The sequence below is a fragment of the Lepisma saccharinum genome, chromosome 17, assembly GCF_977018435.1.
Source record: "Lepisma saccharinum chromosome 17, izLepSacc3.1, whole genome shotgun sequence".
Classification (NCBI taxonomy): domain Eukaryota; kingdom Metazoa; phylum Arthropoda; class Insecta; order Zygentoma; family Lepismatidae; genus Lepisma; species Lepisma saccharinum.
Window position 1 is genome coordinate 56,161,237 of NC_139245.1, and position 22,307 is coordinate 56,183,543.

Below are 22,307 nucleotides of genomic sequence, written 5' to 3' on the forward strand. Positions count from 1 at the left end.
GGCCAATTGGGACTGAACCTACAGTTTAAAGTGGGATCCGAACCACTATGTGCCTCCACCGGGTATCGAACCCGGGACCCCTTGATTACAAGGCGAGGATGCTACCACTTTTATTATTATTATTATTATTATTATTATTATTATTATTATTATTATTATTATTATTATAAAGGAATACCCCTATTTCTCGGTTTTTCTCAATTTTCAGTTTTCTTCATTTGGACAAACACCCATGCCTTACCCGGGACTCGAACCTTAGCGCGCTGTGCTTACCACTCCGCCACGGAGGTCGACGACCACAGCGCCATCGGGGAGGCCCCAAATTCTTGCAAACTGAAAACACATTGAGATCGTTCGGTTCCCAGGGCCGACTCCCGCCGCCCCTGAACTTGAACTTGACAAGTCTGTAAGAAAAGCATATACCGCAAGCAAAGCGAGCAAGAAAATTTTACGAAATAAATTTTTACTTGTATAAAATTTGAAATCGAGGGGGGCAATTGACTCTCTGTGCTCCCCCTACAGGTCCCCTTGGCCCTCTGGAAGGAGAAATGCAAGAAATACATGAAAACTAATTCTGTCTTGATTATCCTTTTGTCCTACTACTCTCTGCTAGTCTTGCTTTTTCTTTACTTCAATGTTTGCCCCCCCCCTTTCCTTGACCCGGGTTCGAATCCTGGCCTGGGCAAGGATGTTTGTGAGTGTCCATTCAACAATTTCATCAATTTCATCATATCATCCGCATCTTCGCAAATTACCCAAAAGTGGCACAAGATGCGAAGTAAAATAAAGCAAATCAGTCAATCAATCAAGGCCTAACAAACGTGACATGTGTAAATTCTCATAAATACGTCATGTTGTTCAACTGTATTGAAGTATTAATCACATGATAACCAACAGTGTTGCCGCATTCTTTTCTTCCCGCTACAGCGTAGAGAGAGAGAGGGAGGAAGAGAGAGAGAAAGCGTCCGGCATTGCAGATTCATAAAAGTTGCTCATTACTTTGGCCATCAGGTGGTTTCAAGAGGTTAATAACTTGAAAATCTTAATAAACCTGAAAATTTGGAGGTCCAGTGCATTCTAAAAGTGTTGCAACTTCTCAATGATTTCACTACCATTAAAAGGTTGGAACTTGTGTCCATGACTATTTTCATTAATTTTTTCTCTTACATCCTATGTGTTTTTCAGCGCTGGATTTTTATGTACATATGCTGGTGCAGAAGTTTGTCAACAGCTTGTCTTCAGTTTTCTTATAATTCTTGAAGTTCTTATTTGGTCAAATAAAGTGCACGAACTTGGTGATGGACAATTTGCACGGTAATGCTCATGGATCCCACTGTACGTACAGTCGCCTTGTAATCAAGGTCCCGGATTCGATACCCGGTGGAGGCACATAGTGGTTCGGATCCCACTTTAAACTGTAGGTCCACTCCCGATTGGCCTTACTGTACATAAAGTGGACTTAGAGCACTAAATCAATCAAACGTTATATATACGTATATGTATATAAATAAATATCGTCAACCACATATGGAGGTTGAAATTTGTACCGCCCAACCCAAATGAAAAAAGTTCCTGCGCCACTGAGTACAGCTATGAACTATCCAATTTTAGAAGACCAGACCCACCGACCTCCAACACAAATCCAGCGAACACCAGTGTCCAAGAGTGATCGTACATGTAGACGCGGAACGCACATATAACCTACGTACATTGTGTTCAAGAGCAAGTAATGTCCTCTCACAATATCCCCATGGCCGTATTTAGAGGGGGGTTTCTAGGGTTCAAACCCCCCCCGAAACTTCTGATATGTTGGATTAATGGAAGTTCAGAAACCAAAATCTGTAACAAATTTTCAATTTTTTTTTCGAAGCATCACAAAAATATATGGAGACAATGTTGAAACGATCGAGCTAGAATTTTCATACATTTGGAATTCTGAAACTTGAGTGAAACAGGATTTATTCTCAGAATCGGAGCCCACCCGCGACCCCTCCATTATCACTTCTGCTGTCATCTTTCCAGTGTTGCTCCTGCGTCACAAGGAATATAGACTGTAGATTCCCTTATGATTGTCCCAAAATTCCCTTTCCAGCTTTTAAATTCCCTGTCCGATAAAGTCGAAAATCCACCTTGATAAGAGTTCAAACCTAGGATCTCCAGTTTTGTAGCGCATTACGTTCGCGATTGAGGTTACAATCCATGCACCAGGCTAGGTTTTTAAAAAGAATAACTGGTTCCACACTTTTCAAAATTCCAAAAATTTAATTTTAAAGTCAAACAACAAAAACTTTATGACTAAAATTTCCATCTAACTTTTAAAGCTTTTTCTTGAAGGTGTCTAAAGTTTAATGACGAAGTATAATAATTGTGCATTTCTGTACACACTGTATGAAACGTAAAAAAAACAAAAAGAAACTTGTGCTGGATATTCACTCATCTGCTGGATTGAGTAAGCCCCCTCAAGGATATAACAATAATATAATAATTATTATTATTAGTATTATTATTATGGAATAAAATTGTTTTATTATTATGAAATTTTAATTATTATTGTACAATTATTGTTATTATTTCTATTATTCAAATTTCTGGCGAAGCCCATGGGAACAATAAGAATGAACCCCCCCCCCCGAAATTTTATCCTGCCTACGGCCATGAATATCCCCCTTTCTGCTACCCTCTCCTGTCGCCGTTGGCACTATGTTCGGCACGGAAACTCTGAAGCAGACTTGAAGTTCGGGAACCTCCCGAAAGCTGAGCTCGCATCAATGCAAGGTCATTTATCGCAGCGCAGGCATGCGGTGAGGGCGTCCACAGAAAACTTTTTCGAGTGCTCTGTAGATGCACATTCTACAGCAGAATTTCTTGTTATATCAGACGCGGTTCCACTGGGAGGGCGACAGGGGCGATCGCCTTCCCCCAATTGCTAGGTTTTCGTGTATATTATTCCCTCCCGGATGGCGTAGTGGTAACGTCGTTGCATTGTAATCAATGGGTCACGTGTTCGATACCCGGTGGAGGCACATGTGACAGTGGTTCGGATCCCACTCTAAACCGTAGGTCCAGTCCCGATTCGCCTTTCTGTGCATTAAGTGGACTTAGAACAACAATCGTATATATTATTATGCCTAATATTTTTCAAGACTCAATGTCTGAGTTAATGATTGATTAATTTGGTGTTCCCTTTATGCACAGTAAGGCTAATCGGAAGTGGACCTACAGTTTAAAGTGGGATCCGAACCACCATGTGCCTCCACCGGGTATCGAACCCGTGACCCCTTAATTACAAGGCGACAAGACAAAATGTTCCGTCTTTTTTTAACACGCAGTTTAACAGGCTCGATAATATTTTTTAAAGTTTGATTAAATTCCACTACAAGCTCATGATAAGACTAATCAGAATTGGACCTACAGTTTAAATTTAGATCTGAACCACTGTGCAACGTGCCTCATTGGGTAAAACAAAGAAAATCATCATGGTAATGGACAAGTGTTTAGCAATACTTATGCATCCTACATATGTGAGGGATAAGGGGATAGGGCAAACAAACACATTCTCGATCTCGGTCACTTTGCAGGTGATGTGATCAACACCATGCTCCAGCCGCATTTACCCCCGGGTGCCCTCATTTACTCATGGCAGAGTAAAATATTATAGCAAAATATAAAGAATTGAAGAACCTGTCTTAAAATATTATTACAAATATAAACTGGTAATATTGTCGTAAAGTAAACATTGCAGACTGACATTTTTTCTGACACCGATAAAAGCGAAGAGGAGGACTGTTCCGGTACCCTTCTGAGGCAACATGAGGAAAGGGCCCTGAGCCCACTCAAGGAAGATTTCGCGTTGCGGCAAAGACTGACGGCGGGAGGAGGAGACGGGTTATTGCCATGCCTGTTTAGCCGCCACAGTTGCCGGTGATCGTTACCGAATACAGATCAGTGTTGCCATATTCAATTGACAGAAAAGAGCTAAGTCGCCTAATTGGGTCTATCTTACTGTGAAGGTGTCCACTCACACTGGGGAAAGCAAACTACCAAGTGATATCTTGTATTTACACTTAATATCAACGACTACGAAAGTCCTCTTTGTCCTTCTTCGACATCATGGGCGAAATGGAGAGGAGAGGGATGGGTATGATCAAGGGGTCCGCTCTCCTTCTATAAATGTCAACCTAAAATGCTATATTACTTACTTACTCCTTGGCGCTACAGCCCTTGCAGGGCCTTGGCCTCCTTCACGACGAGCCTCCAGTCGTCTCGATCCATCGCCTTCCTCCTCCATCTCCGGACTCCCAGTCTTCTCAGGTGTCCCTCTACATCATCGAGCCATCTTTTTCTAGGTCTTCCTTTTCTTCTTCTTCCACCTGGTCCTCCTGTTAACACCTTCTTTGGCACTCTACCATCTTCCATTCGCCATACATGTCCCAGCCATCTAATTCGTCCACACTTGATCTCTGTTACAATATCTGAATTATTATATAATTCTTGTATTTCCACGTTTGTTCTCATCCTCCAAAACTCCTCCTCTCTCACCGGCCCAAAAATTCTTCTCAAAATCTTCCGCTCCCATCTTCTTAGTAACTCTTCGTCCTTTTCCACTAACGTCCAAGTTTCTGACCCATATGTCACTACTGGGCGTACAATTGTTTTGTATATATTAATCTTGTTTTTTCTGCTTATGTCTTTGGAGGAGAAGACTTTCTTGAGTCCCAGTGAACATCTATTGCCTGCAACTATTCTTGCCTTAATTTCCTCAGATACATTGTTTGTTTTGTTTATTATCGATCCTAGGTACTTAAAGTTATCATTAGAGACCGGATGTTTAGGCACTAAAAACATATAAAATAGGCAGGCAAATAAGCACTTATAATTTTCAAAATAAGCAGTAAAATAGGCATTAAAATACAAATAGGCAATAAAAAAGGCTATGAAATTTAACTCAAAATAATGAAGATAGACATACAAAAAGAAATATGTGTTTAAATAATATAAAGACTTACCTAAACATTCTTTATAGTTGCTTAAAATAAACCAGGAGCTCATCATTAGAGACAGCAGTCCAGTGTTGTACTTAATAAATCACTGCAAACAGGAGTCACGTCGGCCCAAAATTTTTTATTGTATAATGGCTACACACAATAGTCTGACAAAATAAATTGTTGGCTACTTCCAACCAGTAGGTACGCAAATTATTTAAATATACACTTTATCACTGCACGCAGAGTTATTTCAGTTAAAAATTTACACTATATATTCCACACAGCAGTTCGAACTAAGAAACTGTTTAAATGCATTTCAAGTTTGTACTGTACGGGTTGGCAGTCTCTGAATAAGAAGCAATAATTGCGGTTTCACATCACAACAAGGTATTTCTTCACGTGATCAGCCGACAAGTTATGTCTGGGATCGGACAACACATATTTTAGAATTAAAAATGATTTTTCAACCTCCACAGATGTTACCGGAGCATACTTAAAGCACGCGAGAACATGTGGATCTAACTCAGTTTGTATATTTTCAGCTTTCAGAACTTGTTGAATTGCCCTTAATTTGTCCAAGTTCTTATTAGCTGCAATAACTCGCTAACTGTTATTTTTAAATTTCTTGGAAGCATCGGAAACTAATCCTGGGAACAGGAAATTGTATGCACAGAGTTCAGTCATGTCCCAATTTTAAAGAAAATGCCTAAAATAGGCAATATCTGGCATTTATGAAATAATATAGGCAATATCGTATGAAATAGGCAAAATAGGCAAAATTAAATTGGCTTTAAATGAAGCTAATCCCTCCCCCCTGGCCTTCGCAACATTCGTTTTCATCATATCTCTAACAGGAAAGAATAGGCATTTTGCCTAACATCCGGTCTCTAGTTATCATATTTTTCAAATTCTTTGTCTCCTACCTTTTTCGTTCTTTCATTAGCTGTGGACTCTTTTCTTGATGCAAGCACGTATTTAGTCTTTTGTACATTGATTTGTAATCCTATATTCTCTGCATTCTCTTCTTGTTTTTTAAATTCGTTATTTAGTTCTGTTTTGTTTCGTGATATAAGATCAATATCATCTGCATAAGCTAGGCACTGACTCATCCTGTTAAAGATTGTACCTCCTGGATTTATACTTAAATGTCTAATTGCCTTTTCCAATGCTATATTGAATAACAGGGTTGACATGACATCTCCTTGTCTTACTCCTCTCTCTATTTGGAATTCTCTTGAAAGTTCTCCTTCAATCTTTACTTTACTTGTTGTATTGCTTAATGTCATTCCTGTTAATTTAACTAATTTCGTTGGTATTTTCATTTCTTTCATGATTTTTAGGAGTCTGTTTCTCTTGACGCTGTCATATGCCTGTCTGAAGTATATGAAAAGATGATGCAGGTCTATATTGTATTCATAGCATTTTTCCATTATCATTCTAATTCAATAAATTTGATCTGTAGTTGACCTATTTCTCCTAAAACCACATTGATATTCTCCAATCATCTTTTCAGCTAGTGGTGTGAGTCTCCTGCCTAGTATCTTAGCAAATGCTTTATATGCCATGTTGAGGAGTGTGATACCTCTGAAGTTTTCACATACTCTTTTGTCTTTACTTTTATGTATTGGACATATAATTCCCCTTCCTCATTGTTATGGCATTCTTTCTTCTTCCCATATTTGTTTGTATAGTTCTTCTAATTTATCCACTATAATGTTCCCTCCTACCTTCAATAATTCTGCATTTATATTATCGTCACCTGGGGCTTTATTGTTTGCTAGTTCTCTAATTGCTTCTTTAACCTCTTGCCTTGAAGGGGGTTTAATCAAATCTTTATTAGTCTCTTCCATTTCCATGTCAGATTCATCTTCCTCTTCCATCCTCAAGGTTCTTTTTTCCACTCTATCTCCCATATCCTCATTCTCCTTCTCTTGTTCATTCTTATCTCCATTCAAAAGTTCACTAAAGTACTCTGCCCATCTGTTCAAAATACCTTCCTTATCTCCTATCAGATTGCCCTCCTTATCTTTGCAAAATGCAACTCTAGGTTGAAATCCTTTCTTCTCTTCTTTGAGTTTCAAGAAGTAATCTCTCTTTTCCTTAACTTTCCATGTCGTTTCTATCTCTACTAATTTTTGCTTGTCGTACTCTCTTTTCTTTCTTCTGCACAATTTATCGACCACTCTTCTCTTCTCTTTAAACACTTCTCTATTTCCTTTTGTATTTCTGTTTATAGTCTTTAACCTTGCGTCGTTTCTTTCTTTTATAGCTTTATCGCATTCCTCATCCCACCATTCGTTTCTTCTATTTGGTTTCTTCTTACCCAGTACCTTTTCTGCAGCTTGTTGAATGCTGTCTCTTATTGCTTTCCATTTTCCCTCTATATCAGAATCTTGCCATTCCTCTTCCTTCTCTTCCAATCTCTTCTTTAATGTCTCTTTATATCTTACACTGTATCTTTTATGTTTTATTACCTTCGTTGTATCATATTTTTCTTGTTTCTTTCCTTTACTATTTCTATAACAGGCAATTCTTTGTCTATATTTGATTCTGACTAGAAAGTGGTCAGATCCACAATCTGCCCCTCTGCAGCTACTGATATCTGTTATATCTGATGAGTGTCTGTCATCTATTATCACATGATCTATCTGGTTTTTTGTCTCCCCATCTGGTGAAATCCAGGTTTCCTTCTTTATGTTCTTTCTTTGTAGCTGAGTACTTTTAACCACCATTCTTTTACTTACGGCAAAGTCTATTATACGTAGTCCATTATCGTTACTTTCACTATGTAAACTTTCTTTGCCAATTGTTTTTCTAAAAATGTCTTCTTTTCCTATTTTGGCATTTACATCTCCAATTATTAATTTTACATCATGTTGTGGTGCTGTATCGTATACGTACTCCAATTTATCATAAAACTCATCTTTGGTCTCGTCATCAGTCTCTTCATTTGATGCATAAACACAGATTGCTGTGATATTAAACAGACTCCCTTTGACCCTCATGGTGCATATTCTCTCATTTATTGGTGTGAAGTCTATTATAGCATTCTTCGTTTTCTTATCTACGATAAACCCTGTTCCATATTTCTTTCCGTTTCCACCACTGTTGAACACTATGTGGTTTTCTGACTTGAAAGTGGACCGTCCATTCCACCTTGTCTCTTGCACTGCCATTATATTGATCCCATATTTCTCGGCAATTTCTTTAACTACTCTCAGTGCCCCTGGTTTCTTTCAGGTGCGTACATTCCATGTTGCGATACTAATTGTCCTTTCTTTATTGACCGTTCTCATATTCCTGGTCTGTCCTGGTCGTCTTCTTATAAATCCATCCTTCCGAGGCTCGTCTATTGGCTTCTCAACGGGTTGTTCTTTTACAAGGTAAGGGTGTCGGCCTTACGCTCAACCCCCAACCTGGAGGGCCAGGTAATTTGTTTTCAGTGTTTTCTTCCCCTAGCCTTTGTAGATCCCTCTACCAACTACAAGGCAGTAGTCCTGGTTTTGGTCCGCCCTGGGTATTTTGATTGCCCAGTACCCACTATATCTAGTGAGCTTTCCTCTATCCGCCACCTGAGGAGGCGCCCGGTAGGAGACCAGGAACTCCGCCGAGAAAAATTCTATATTCTAAATTCTATATTTCACACATATTATATTATTTCGGTTACAGGAATTTGTGATAATTGTTGAAAGGGCCGATTGAGATTGACATACGTTGTCGCAGGAATGCAATAATTTCGGATTGAAGCAACTGTTTTTGGGTGAAAACATTACTTACAAGCATAATTTTCCGATTGTTATCTTAGCACGCTCTGAAATGTCAGGTGTCGCAGGTTCGAATCCTCAGCAAGAAATGGTTATTTCAATGTTCGTTGTTATTATTTTACTTACATGATTATAAAAATTGATGATTACATACACAAAGAAATAATATTTTATTTCAATAATTCACCATGCATCGTCATCGTCACGATTATCCTATAAAGCGAAAGCCTTAAAGGTAGCAAAGGACGTAAAATATACGAAATAGTAGTGGTGTCAGAAATGAGATGTCAGTGGATTTAGCGAAACATGGGAGTGGGAGTAGTTAGGAAACAGATGAAGACTACATCTACTCTACATACGTCTTATTTGAAACGAAAAGTTTCGCGATTTGGGCAAATCTGGTTTCAAAAGAACTAAGATGGCAACAGTAGTAGAACTGGACTTCTTGCAGGTTCCGAAGGAAATATTGGGGAAGCGCCGAATGCTGAGAGGGGAGGGGGCAAGAAGGGTGCTTCACGTGTTACAAAAGTAAACAACGGTTTGCGGGAGGGACTGTGCAGTGCGAGTTTTGTGAGTGGTGTCTTTCGTCTTTACGTTGTTTTCGGGCATTGTCAATTAATTAATGGAGCTTGCTCCGAGTTCCGAGGTGGCGGGTTCATCCTATCTGAACAGTGTGTGTAATCGTGCGATAGAAGATATTTTGAAACAATCTTTCGGTTCGTTCTTTTGCAGAAAAAAGCGAAATTGTGGCGAAATGGAGGCCAAAGCCTATTTTGAACGATTTAAAAACCAAGTCGTCTGCTGGATATGACCGACATTTCAATGTTTCGTGGTATAACGACTATCCGTGGTTATGTGGATGTGCGCAGTTGTCGAAACTCTTTTGTTGGTCATGTACTCTATTTTCGGGTCAAAAAAAAAGTGTGGAATCCAGGTGTGGATAACATGGACCATGACCATGACGCACCTAAAAATTCAAATTCAAATGAAAAACTTCACTTTATGACAGCATCATAGAACTTTCTTGATTTGATTTGATTGATTTTGCTTCGCTTGTGCCACTTTTGGCTAATTTGCGAAGATGGGGATGAGTGATGATATGATGAAATTGATGAATATACATCACAAACGTCCATGCCCAATCCAGGATTCGAACCCGGGACCCCAGCATCATATAACTATTTTCAAAGAAGAGTCGTCGGATTGATCTGCTCTATAAGTAGCCTTCGATGTTTCTGTAAGTATCAAATTACGTATTATTGTGTCAACAACCAATGTTTGCGATTTCACTTCAGTCCTTATGTCAACATTTTTTTTCCTGATTAATAACTTTACCAAAATCTAGTACTGAATTGCAGACGTGCCAGATTAATATTATACGAACTACTTGGAAGACATTGGGGGGGGGGGGGGGGGCATGAGGTGGGGAGGCGCCCAAGTCTCCCTTAAATGTCCTACTGATAACCGGTAACACTTTTAAAAATCCCACACCACGCCACTGTTTTCATGCTATATTTCCAAAAGCCGATATTATGTTCAGTGTTGTGCAAAACAAAATACACGATGTTGGGTATTGCAAAAAGAAAATCAATGATTTTGTTGACAGCCTTACAAGAATGCGTGACGACTTCGACGTTTTGTGGTCGAAAATGGGAAATCTGAATGAAAGTGTGAGTGCGCAACAGTCAAAGAGACTAAAAGTTAGTGGAGTTAATATCAGTAAGAAAGACATCTGTCTTCTACGAAATCACCGATACGTTGAAAGGTCAATTTATAACAAAATTTGCAGATATTGATAAATTGGAATTTCTGGCCTTGCTTGATTGTGATGAATTCATAACTTATTCAAAAACACTTCCCAGAAAAAGCGATTCGCGTACTTTTGAAAAACTATGGACAGTTTTTTAACATGATACGCCTCAAGAATGAACTTGCATACATACCTACATTCTTCTCCTGAATTTAGAAACAAATCAGTTCATGACATAAACATTCACTTACATATCATTGGACTCACTGAGGCGTTACCTGAAGTAACCAAATTGTGTAGTTTGATGTTCCTGCTTCAGCAGAACGATCCTTCTCCGCTTTGCGACGGATACACACCTATCAGAGAAACACTCAATGACAGAATAGATTGTTAGGTCTATCATTGATGGCAATAGAAAAAAAACGGCTTCGAGATCTCAAGAAGAAAACTACATTTTATCACGGCATCATAGAACTATTTTCAAAGAAAAATCGTCTGAGTGATCTGTTCTATAAGTAGTCTTCGATGTTTCTGTAAGTATCAAATTACGTATTTCTTTATTAGGCTAATGTTTATTGTGTCAACAACCAATGTTTGCGATTTCACTTCAGTGCTTATGCCAACATTTTTTTTTCCTGATTAATAACTTTACCAAAATCTAGTATTGAATTGCAGTCGTACCAGAATAATATTATACGAACTACTAGGAAGACATTGGAGGGGGGTGGCATGAGGTGGGGAGGCGCCCAAGTCTCACGGCTCCTCCCTTAAATGTCCTACTGATAACCGGTAACACTTTTAAAGATCCCACGCCACGCCACTGCTCATGGGTGAACCCCGGGGTGCTTTATGCAGGGGCAGGGCTGGAAAAATTTCGACCTTATATCACCCACACCACGAATCGAACCCAGTTCTGCAAGTAGGGCGTGGCAGTCAGACGCCCTACCCACTAGGCCACCCATTCGTCCAATCATTTTAACAATACTAATGATTACTATAATCAGCCTATCTAGAGCTATATTTCGGGAGGTAATAATAATAATAAATAGGTAAATTAATAATAATAATAATAATGATTATTTTTACATGAACAGGTAAAAATATTATTGATTCATTGAGTTTGTGTTTTAAGTACCTTTTTGCACAGTGAGGATAATCTGGACTGGTCCTACAGTTTATAAAGTGGGATCCGAACCACTATGTGCTTCCACCGGGTATCGAACCCGGGGTCCTTTGATTACAAGGCGACAACGCTACCACTTTTTTTTTAATTAAAAAATGAAAGCCCCTAAGCGGAAGCTTCCCCCAGCACACTTCATTTACTCATATCATTTCACTCAAATCACTATTTCAGGACTTTCAGGACAGACAATCACAAACATCCACGTCCGAGCCGGGATTCTAACCCGAGACCCCTGGCTTCGTAGCGCGATGTGCTAACCACTCCGCCATTGGCGCCGACACCACTGCCTCATCGGGGATGACGGGTAAAAAGATGGATCAAGAACATAGATATAACAACTCTTATTCATTATGTAGCTTGTGTCTCTTGTTAAGATCACGAAAATTTGTATAGAAGCAGCTGTTGAATGAACCAAAGAAATTTATGTAAAAAATTACACGGATTATTTATTGAATATCAGCTGATGAAAAGCAAAGTTCCTCATCATAAATTTTTATGCGTACAAATGTAGAGGTACGTGCGCATAGGTTTTTGCAGCTTGTCAATGCAACGCTGCATAATCACACTCTACCCATTATTTTTATGTAAGTTATACCACAGATAAAGGTTTATATACAGAAATAATTCAACTTCATATTATATAGCTAACATTAAACAAATATTTTGATTATTTAATTTTTGACTTGGCACGTCTTTCGGGGGAGTGGAGGGGTCGGACTCAATTGAACTCTCTCTAAATAAGGCCTTGACTATAATCAACCAAAAGCATTCACCTCGACGACAATGTAATGGTTGATGATGTTGGTTGGCCACTTGTCATCAAGGGGTCTTAGGTTTAATTCCCACTTCAAACTGTAGGTCTAGTCCCGATTAGCCTATCTGAGCACAAAGTTGACCTAAAACGGACATTTATCAAAAAGAATCAATTCCCTGTGGGTAAATATACACCAAATGAATATAACATCCTGAGATGACACTTCTACTCGTTCAATGCAACAAGTATTATAAGCTCTGGTAAGAATTTTTTCCAAATATTTTACTCAAACTCTTCGCTATTCATTGTGTATTACAATTTCTAGCTTGATGATGAGCAAATCCCCTGAAAAACAAACACTTGTGTCTGTATTTTTATTGTTTTTTCCTATGTTTTTTTTCTGAAGATGAAAAACGCTGTGGAAAATTGCGCTGTACTCACCCAGTACAACCCTGAAGACAATCTGATTATGGGTCATTTCATGCAAAAGTGGACAAACAAAGTTAATTTTATTTTTATTCAAAGTACCTATCACTTATGAAATGAAATTTAAAGGCAAAAGTATGCAGAATTTGGATTTATGAACACAAACATTTCTTTCATGGCTTTTAAATAAAATATGGTTTCAAACATATTACTTTTTATAGTAGAAGTGGGATTTTATGTGTGGTTTTTCCACTTAATTTAGTGTCATTATGATATTGTAATATACCATAAGAAAACTACATAAATTCTAATTTCGTTGTAACTGTCTCATTTATTGTTCCTATATCTTAAGCTCTGAAGTACCCTACTTCATTTCTCAAACAACCTTTAGTTTTAAAAAAGAAATCTATTTATGATAATTTTCATAGCCTTTACATTATTCCATAATCCTACAAAGTAAATAATGTGCATGGTGTCACACCCGTCGCAAGCAAAAAATGTTTATAAAAACAGTATGTAATAATATTTTTAGAAACTAAAAGCATCTAAGTGTCAAGTAAAGTTTGCTTTGTGTAAGAAAAAAAATTGTTTCAGAAAAACCATACAGAGTTTTCTGAAAACCTGAGGAAGGTCTTAAAGTCATGTCTTAGAAGTATCACACCCGTCACAATTACAAAAAATGTATTTTCTGTAGCTGAAAGTTGAGATGGGGGAGGAATATTCTGAAATTAAATAACTTTCATCAAGGAACATTAAATTAAAGAGTTATATATTTCAAGGTGCTAAGGAAATAATTTTAAAATAGTTCAATGCATATGATCTAAAAGAGCATTTATTTGTCTACTTTTTATTGTCTGCTGGGGATGTGAGGACTGGTCAACTGGGGGGGGGGGGTTCGACCCACACACCGTAACGTTTTGGATCTTTGCACCGAACAAGGTCAGCACATACACACATACTGTTTCCGATAAGATGGGCAATTCTCTGAAAAGTGAAACCAGAATATGAAATAACGAAGTTGCAATATTAATTTTATATTCATGGTATATAGGTAGAGTACAATCCAAACCATCATGAAAAACAAAAAAAAAAACAGGTAAATAATTAGAAAATATTAAAAAAAATAAACATCTCTAAAGTTGAAGGTCAATTTCCAAGTGAAAAACTCTAAATTTACCTCAGGTACGGATATATTTTTATAGATATATATAATTAACATATTTGAATTATTTTTATTTATCAAATAAAGGGTTACTTAGCTGCATATTGAATATGGAAATAAACGAATTAGTATTTTAATACACTGCAAAACAGGCATTTTTTAAAGTACTCCGCGGCCTTGTCCCGTGCATCACGCAAAATATTAAATTTTTCTTGTGGAGAAATATTTTTTTGTAGAAAAACATTTCGAAACTAAAATTTCATTCAAGCCACTGAGACACCAGTACAAATAGTTTTCGTGTCCCGTGCAGCACACTTCAAGGCATAATATCTTGAAACTTGAACTGTCCTTAGGAATTAACTATGAGAGGAGGCCTTTTTTTTTGCCTGGTTGGGTACAGTAACTTATTAGTCTTCAAAGGCTACTTCCAGTAGTTGGTTTGATTTAATTTGATTTGGTTTGGTTTATTTTATTTCGTTTTTCTGCCACTTTTGGCTAATTGCGAAGATGGGGATCAGTGATGATATCATGAAATTTATGAATGGACACTCACAAACACCCATGCCCAAGACGGGATTGGAACCCGGAACCCCTGGCGTCGTAGCGCGATGTGCTTCGCCACAGGGGCCGGCCAAGTGGTTGGTATCACCACCCTTCACCATTACGGATATCTCATAATCATCAGCAACCTTTCTCGCAACTGCACCGCGATAGTGTTCGTCGTCATATCTTACTATGTCCCAGTCACCAGTGCTGTAGCCTGTGCATGAGATTTCTAATTACTTCTGAAAAATCTGAAGTAGTCTGTACAATTGGTGCAGATTTACTTTTGCTCATTACATGAGTACGAATAAGTGATTTTGCTTGTCCGCTGATTCCATCTACTCACTTCCGATGTGAAGTTGCAAAATATACTTCCGCATTAATGTTTTTCTGTATTTGCAACCAAGTTCTTGCAAAAACAAGGCCTTTTACTTTTGAATTCTGAAGATGTTCGTTCATTCAATCATATAACTTCATCAATATTGGCGATGGTCTCTGATTTAGGACCAATTGCTTCATACAGAGTACCAACAAAGAAAGTAACAGTATTTTTGTCTTAAAGCATTTATCTTAGCATACAAAATATATCTGACATTCACCATGGAATGTTGAAGCAACTGTAAACAATGTACAGGATATAGGATTGATTGATTGAGTTGGTGCGTTAAGTCCACTTTATGCACAGTAATACTAATCGGCACTGGACCTACAGTTTAAAGTGGAATCCGAACCATGTACCTCCACCGGGTATCGAACCCGGAGCCCCTTGATTACAAGGCGACGACGCTACCACTGCGCCATCGGGAAGGCCCTTAGGATACAGGAGTTTAGTCTTACACTGTTATCTGCAAATCTGCAATACCATTATGCAGAATTAAATAACATATATTAGTTGAATATATTTATGAGGTAATTTTTCTTAAAGGCTTAAAATACCAAATCTTTTGTCCTTGAGATACTTTAAAAATAGTGTTGTCACCTTTTGAGAGAGTTTATGGAGACAGACATCACCTGCAGTGGAGTGACAACATAAGGGAGAGAAATGTCCCGTGCATCACATATTAAATGTCCCATGCGTCACACAAGGAAATAAAATATTATTATTATTTTTTAAAAAAATATTAAAATGTTGTTCATTGCATATTGTAGTACAAAGTCGTTAGCAAACTGTGTCTAAATATGGTACCCTGAAACTTCTTCAAATCACAGAAATAATCAATTAAAAATAACTATGTGCTTCTCACATGTTTTTCTGAGTCCCGTGCATCACAGAGCTTTTTTATTTCATTTTGCATTGTTAATTTGAGAAAGAATTTTATTTCTTGGCATATGGTAAGCAACCACCCAGTATTAAAAACAATGAATATGAAAGATCAGTGCAGCATACCAGACTCATTTAACTATATGCGAATATCCCGTGCATCACGTAGAGAATCGCCCAGATGCGTGTGAGTAAATACAAAACCTTCGTAACTGCCCCAAAGTTCAAGTTCAGCACAGTACGTGCAAAACCTTAAGGCTGAATCATACAAGGCTAGATTATCAGCCAGATTTCCTGCTTGGACTATTATATACAGGGTGTTTTCGTGACCTTGACTCAAACTTGCAGGGTGGATGGAGACTGGCTCTAGTACCAATATGAGATAAGGATCGGAAATGCACCATTGAAAAGGTATAAGCCAAAACAATTTGGACTTTAGCTATATGACAGTGGAATAAGACATGTGAAAGATGCGGCTTGTAGATATAATAAGGACATTCCTACAGTGTATCTCCACGACGAAAACGTTACAGTAATTGTTCAAAATGGCACACTTTTGTTTTGAGAGTCATTTAACTTCAAAAAAGCTTTGTACAAAATATATTTTTAATAGCTGACGAAAAAATGCCGATTAAAATTTGTATCTTGGCAAAAACTTCAAGGTCACTTTACGATCAGAACAGCTGCAGTGACTGGGCCTTCAGTTTAAAGTAGGATTTGACACACCCACAAGAAATCTAGTTCAGGACCTATTTTGAATACAAGGCGATAGCGATAGCTACTGCGATAACTCTGAGGCTCATCTTTGTGTACGTAATTCCATAATGAATTATTGATTTTGAACTGACAACGAATTCAATATCGCTTCATTTTATTTTAGTCATGATTTTTGATAACGTTAGGAAACGCGAGGCCCTTGTATCCGTATTTCGAAAAGTAAAAATGTAGACATTGTTCATTTCTCATAAAATTATACACTCCAACTTCCTACCCCCCCCCCCCCTTTCCCTCCTTACCACATCCTCAGCACACATATTTACCGCGAAGTTTGGAAGACTGAAAAGGACATATAAAGACAAAGAATTTTTCTTAATAAACTTTTGGTATGTCTTGTTTCGGCACTATCAGCCTTCGAAAAATATATTTTTTTATCTTGTGCAGATTTCGACGTGGAAATCCTAACTGAGGAATGATTGGTCGAGTTTGGAGATAGAAGGGGAGGGAGGGGTGATTATGTGGAGCAACATCGAGACAATGTACTAGGGACAGGAGTTACTTACTCAGATTGTCCCAGTTGGCAGGATGCTCTCTAAAGCCCCTATCACATGGAACTGGATATCTAGTAGGAATGCCCTAGTTGGCGCTGATCTGACTTTCTAGGTAGAAATCATGACCGCCTGACTGACTGCTTTACTGGTTTGGAGGAATATGATGTTCTAATTGCTACTGGCCGCGTCCGAATCGGCAGCAGATGTCACCTAGAGCACCGTTCCATCCGGGGACTCAGCCAACCTCCGTTGTCCGAATTCGCGGCAGACGTGGAGTCGGAGGGGAGAGCTGAGAGGCGCGACAGATGCACGCTTGAACTCGTTGTGACCCTGCGCTTGGCAGCCATATTCCAACTTTCACTTTGTACAGACAACATTTACTGAATAGACGATGGAAAACTCAGTGATACTTTAACATTTTATCGATAATAGTGAATGTAGAAAAATTGTAAATGATGAAATAGCATGTTACATTTTTAATATGAGTAGTAAATAGGTGAAAATAATTGTGATATTTGTTTGGCGTCTGCCTTCTGCTTCCGTACGGTGAGCCTGCGCGATAAAAGTGACAACCGTACTGCAAGGGGACATGTAGATTCGGACGACTTGGACGTCACTTCGACGGCACGCGAGAGCAACGGAAGAGAACGGGACGGAGCGCTTGCCAATCCGGACACGGCCCTTTCCTCGACTGGATTCTGTGGAACAGACAATCAGAGCAAAGTTTGGCCATGTGAAGATAATCTGTGAGTTTGCAAAGGAGTGTTTTTTGTCTGTGATTCCCGAGTACTGGCTGTTTCTCGATAAAAAAAAAAAGTGAAGAGATGACGTGCAGTGAATTCGTGTTCAGTTCATTAATATTTAGGTATTTATGCAAAGTGATGAGATGTGTACGTGACAAATAATATGATTAGCTGAAAATGAAACTCCTTATTATTACAAGTGTATTAATAAATGTCTGACTTTTTTTTTTAATGAACCCTGCGAATCTCATTTACGAATAATGCAAACCCGAGTTAAAAAGCTTGTTCGGTACGCATTGATTACCATATTTTTTCGAGCCAATCTCTAGTTCATACTTTTTCTTTTCTAATAAAAGCACAAAGCAGCAGGGTTGGCAGGTTTAAAACACACGGCTTTTGTTTTTTTACAAATGTTTTAAACATGTTTTTTTTTAGAAGTGTTTAAAACACATTTTAGTACTTGATGTTTTATAGTCTGTGATAATTTTTTTGTTTGGCAACCCTGTCTTTTCATTCAATCTGTGTCAATTAATCCATGCTTTACGAGTCTCACTTATCGCACAACACTTGAGCAACCTTATGTTCTGACGTCACGGGAGAAAGCTTTTTCATTTTAGGCTAAATGCTCACGGCCAGGCACATATCCAGAGGGGGGCTTAGGGGGCTCAAGCCACCCCAAAAGTTTTAGCTTTGCACTAGATAAAATGAGGTTTTTGCTTTCTTGTGGTGTGAAATAAAATAATGTGAAAATAATTTAAGAGAAATAATTATCGAGGCAAGACGGAGAATGTTCCGTAACCCTGTTATTGATAATAGCAGGTATCCAATATGGGGCACAGGGGGCTCGAGCCCCCCTCAGGAAATGTTTCAATTTGCACTAGATAAAATTAGATTTTTGGCATCTTGAATAATGTGAAGATAATAAATTTATAAATCTGAGAGAAATAATTATCGAGACAAGACGGAGAGTGTTCTATAACCCTATTATTGTCAATAGCACGTATCCAAGGTGGGAATCAGGAGGCTCGAGCCCCCTTCAGGAAATATTTCTGTTTACACTAGATAAAATTAGTGAATAATGTATAACGATAAAATCTTGCTAATTATCAGGTAAATCAATTAATCGCCGTAATAAGCAATAACATGTATTGGATGGTGGCTGTACACCGAGAGTTGGACGGCGGAGCGCGGAGGACTAGCCTGTTTCCCGAGAGAAGAGGCCGATCCTCGGGCTAAAAAAACATAAAATACAACTTTAGTACCAATGATCAGATTCACCTGAAATTTAAGACGGCGCAGCAGCAGATTATAATCGACAAAATCCCAAAAGCAGAATTTGATAGGAGATGAATTAAGCCCGATAATAAAGGTTAAACAGCGAGAATGGATAACAATAGCTACAGACTCCCTGGCGCTCTCTTCGGAGCGAACGTGCAGGTTACAATGGGCCCGGTTTAAGGGTAACCTCCCTTCGAGGTGCTGCCCGAGAAGGGTCAAAGAACTCCAATTACACGGGCGAAGATAGCAGGATAAGAGGCTACAATTTGAGGACGATTTAGCAAGGCTTGGAAAGAGAGGGTACCTTAACGTACATTTTGAATAGCAAATAAATAGACGAGCGGAGAAGCGGAAGAGACAGTTTTACTCAGATTTTCTTCGACGTGTTATCGTGCACAATCTCTCGCGAACCACCCGCGTAAAGTATCCGCTTTGTGTGTCGCACCGTTCCGTGTTGTGTTTATTTCGCACGTGGCTGTTTACTATCAAGATGGAGTAGAGACAGCGAAAGGCCCCGCTAAGGGGGGCGTCCGACCCAGTTGCCGCCCTTGAAGATGCGGAAATCCAATCTTATCGCCAGGAAACTATTTATTGACTACGCCGCCAAGCATCCACGTCTCCACCACGGGGACTTCAGTCAGAGCCGACAAAGGTAAGCCGGAATGGACGTGAAAATGGATAAGCTTCGTTCGCCCCGTCGTGACATCGAATGAACTCGCTTAATTACGTAAAATCACGAAGTGACATTGCTTATTACGGTGATTAAACTGTATCAACTATAATTTTAACATGTAAAACCGTACAGCTTCCAAGTATTCATTTATCCAAAGTATTTAACATTCAGATTGTACGACGCTATAAATTGTCAATATAATTATATAACAGTGATCCTAGCTAACCGCAAAAGTAACAATATAATGATTAACATTCAATTACAACAACATAAAAGGAGTAGTGTTTTGTCGTACAGGTTAAGCTCCTACCGGAACATGGTTTTCCCGGAAAAGAAAAAGTAAATGTCAAATTAAGAACAGTTTTAATCAGTGTAGCTAACTTTAAACATGCCGCCGAACTATTTTTGTACTAATTACTCATGTCTATTGGATTGCCGAGATATGAATGCGTGAGTGAATGTATGAATGAAAGGGGCAATTATGTAATGTTTATGCATGTGCTCTTTTATAGAAATTACAGTGTATATATAGAACTAACCCTGTGGTGTGATTTGTTCTACCCTATGTAATCTCTTGGGCTCTGACTGATGGCACTTACCCTGGGACAAAAGGTAAATAGGTTATTAATGATTGCCTTTTGTTTAATTGTTTAATTGTTTTTGTGGGTTTGACATTACCATTGTAATGTAGAACCAGAACGTCGTCAGGTACGTTAAATAAGTAGCCGTGACGTTACAAATGTGATGATAATTTGGGAGAAATAATTATCGAGACAAGACGGAGAATGTTCTATAACCCTGTTATTGTTAAAATCACGTATCCAAGGTGGGGTTGAGGTGACTCGAGCCCCACCCAAGAATTATTTTTATTTTTCACTAGATAAAATTAGTTTTTTGCTTTTTGAATAATGTGACGATGATTTAAGGAGATAGACAATTATCGAGGCAAGAAGGAGAATGTTCTATAACCCTGTTGTTGATAATATTGCACGTAAACTTTGCTTGCGCTTTCGGTGTTGTCGCAGCGCACTTGAGCACTATGTAGAGACTTGTCAGCATTTGGAAGCTGCACAACAAAGGTAGCGCCACACGTAGGGCGAGTCGTTGTAATTTCTAATCTCTGGAAGGCGGGAGAGGGTACGTTCTTGAATGAGAGAAGGAGTCAAATACTGGCAATTTTAACGAATATAATCTAGAATATAATGAGGATATAAATACACAGATTCAATTTTTCGGTTGATCTGTACAAAGAATCGGTTAATGAGATTTCAGAGGTAAGTGTGACAATTCATACAGTCGATTAGTGATCAGTCAGCGTCCTCTGGTTGCTTTATAAGATATAGTGATTCGAAAATGAAGACATTGACGACAGTAGAACTTCCTGGGCCTCAATGTAGTGCTAGTTCGGGTCGAGGGCCGAAGAGATCAAGTCCTCTCTTTCTCTCTCTCTAAAGTGAATATTTCAGCTGTACCGGATATTGGAGTGGTTTATTAAAACACAAATAAGCTGCATAGATCAACTGAAAATCAAAGTTTTGAGTGATGATTAAGTTTTGCCAGAACTAAATTTCGTATATGCTGTCCCAGAATTTCTTGGTATAAAAAAATACTTTTGTGTAAGCCTACTGGGTTCAAAATACATTCAAAAACTTAACTACCATAAAGAGACAGCCGAAAATGTTATGAATGTCGAGAAGAGAAAGGAAGACGATGTTGCATATTTAGACATTTTAGGCGGAAATTGCAGGCTCTACCAGAACCCGAATCAGGGCTCTACCAACTGAGCCACCTAGCCATCCTTGACTTCAACCGATTTTTCGTTAAAATGTCTACATAGTACATGTCCTGTGTATATCAATTCGTAAGGTGTTGCCTGTATAGTGAACAAGCATAGAAAATATAGGAGAGAGAAGAAAACTGAGGAGCATTCCCACCGGTTGAGGAGAATTTTTTTCTTCTGTGTTCAACAAGAGCTACTACTTCGAGGTGACAACGACAGTGGCCTAATAAGGGAGATTTCACACGGTGCGGCCTGAGGATTTCACAAGTGAAAATTAGTTTTGTGTGGCATTTTGTATCGCTACGGTGTGAAACGTTGCTGTTGATTAGCCCATCCCAATCGACATGTATCGCGTGTCGCTTCGGTCTGAAACCTTCCTAAGTCTTGAAAATCCAAGTCACAAGGATGGAAAATTAGGGCCTTGTTAAGGTTAGGTGTGAAGGCAGGCAGACGAGAGCACCCTAGAGGATCATATCCAAACCTGCAGGAAGAACGCATCTTACTTCACTCTCCAATACGGAATGATAAAAACTTGTGGTGAGTTAATTTTTTAAAAAAATGTGTCCGAGTTAAAGAGTGGCGTACCCAGGATTTTCGGAAGAAAGAGGAATTACGCATACTATTTTTGGTGGTCAGTCCTGATTTTGCCATTTTTTTGAAACGTTTATATAGGAACGATGGAACGTACTGTCATCCTCATCTTCACGATGTCAGTTCCTAATTAGCTCCAACTAATG

General features: G+C 38.6%; 1 protein-coding gene across 1 annotated transcript; it reads right to left on the reverse strand.

Moving 5' to 3' along the window:
• Window positions 1-6,637: 6,637 nt before the first annotated feature.
• Window positions 6,638-7,717, reverse strand: LOC146001424 (uncharacterized). Its single transcript, XM_083138742.1, has one exon. It carries the CDS (start codon window positions 7,715-7,717, stop codon window positions 6,638-6,640), a length of 1,080 nt encoding a protein of 359 aa, XP_082994868.1.
• Window positions 7,718-22,307: the final 14,590 nt, after the last annotated feature.

Excerpts from the sequence above, each read along its gene's own strand:
- LOC146001424 (XM_083138742.1), bottom strand. The coding sequence starts at position 7,717 with ATGGTGGTTAAAAGTACTCAGCTACAAAGAAAGAACATAAAGAAGGAA.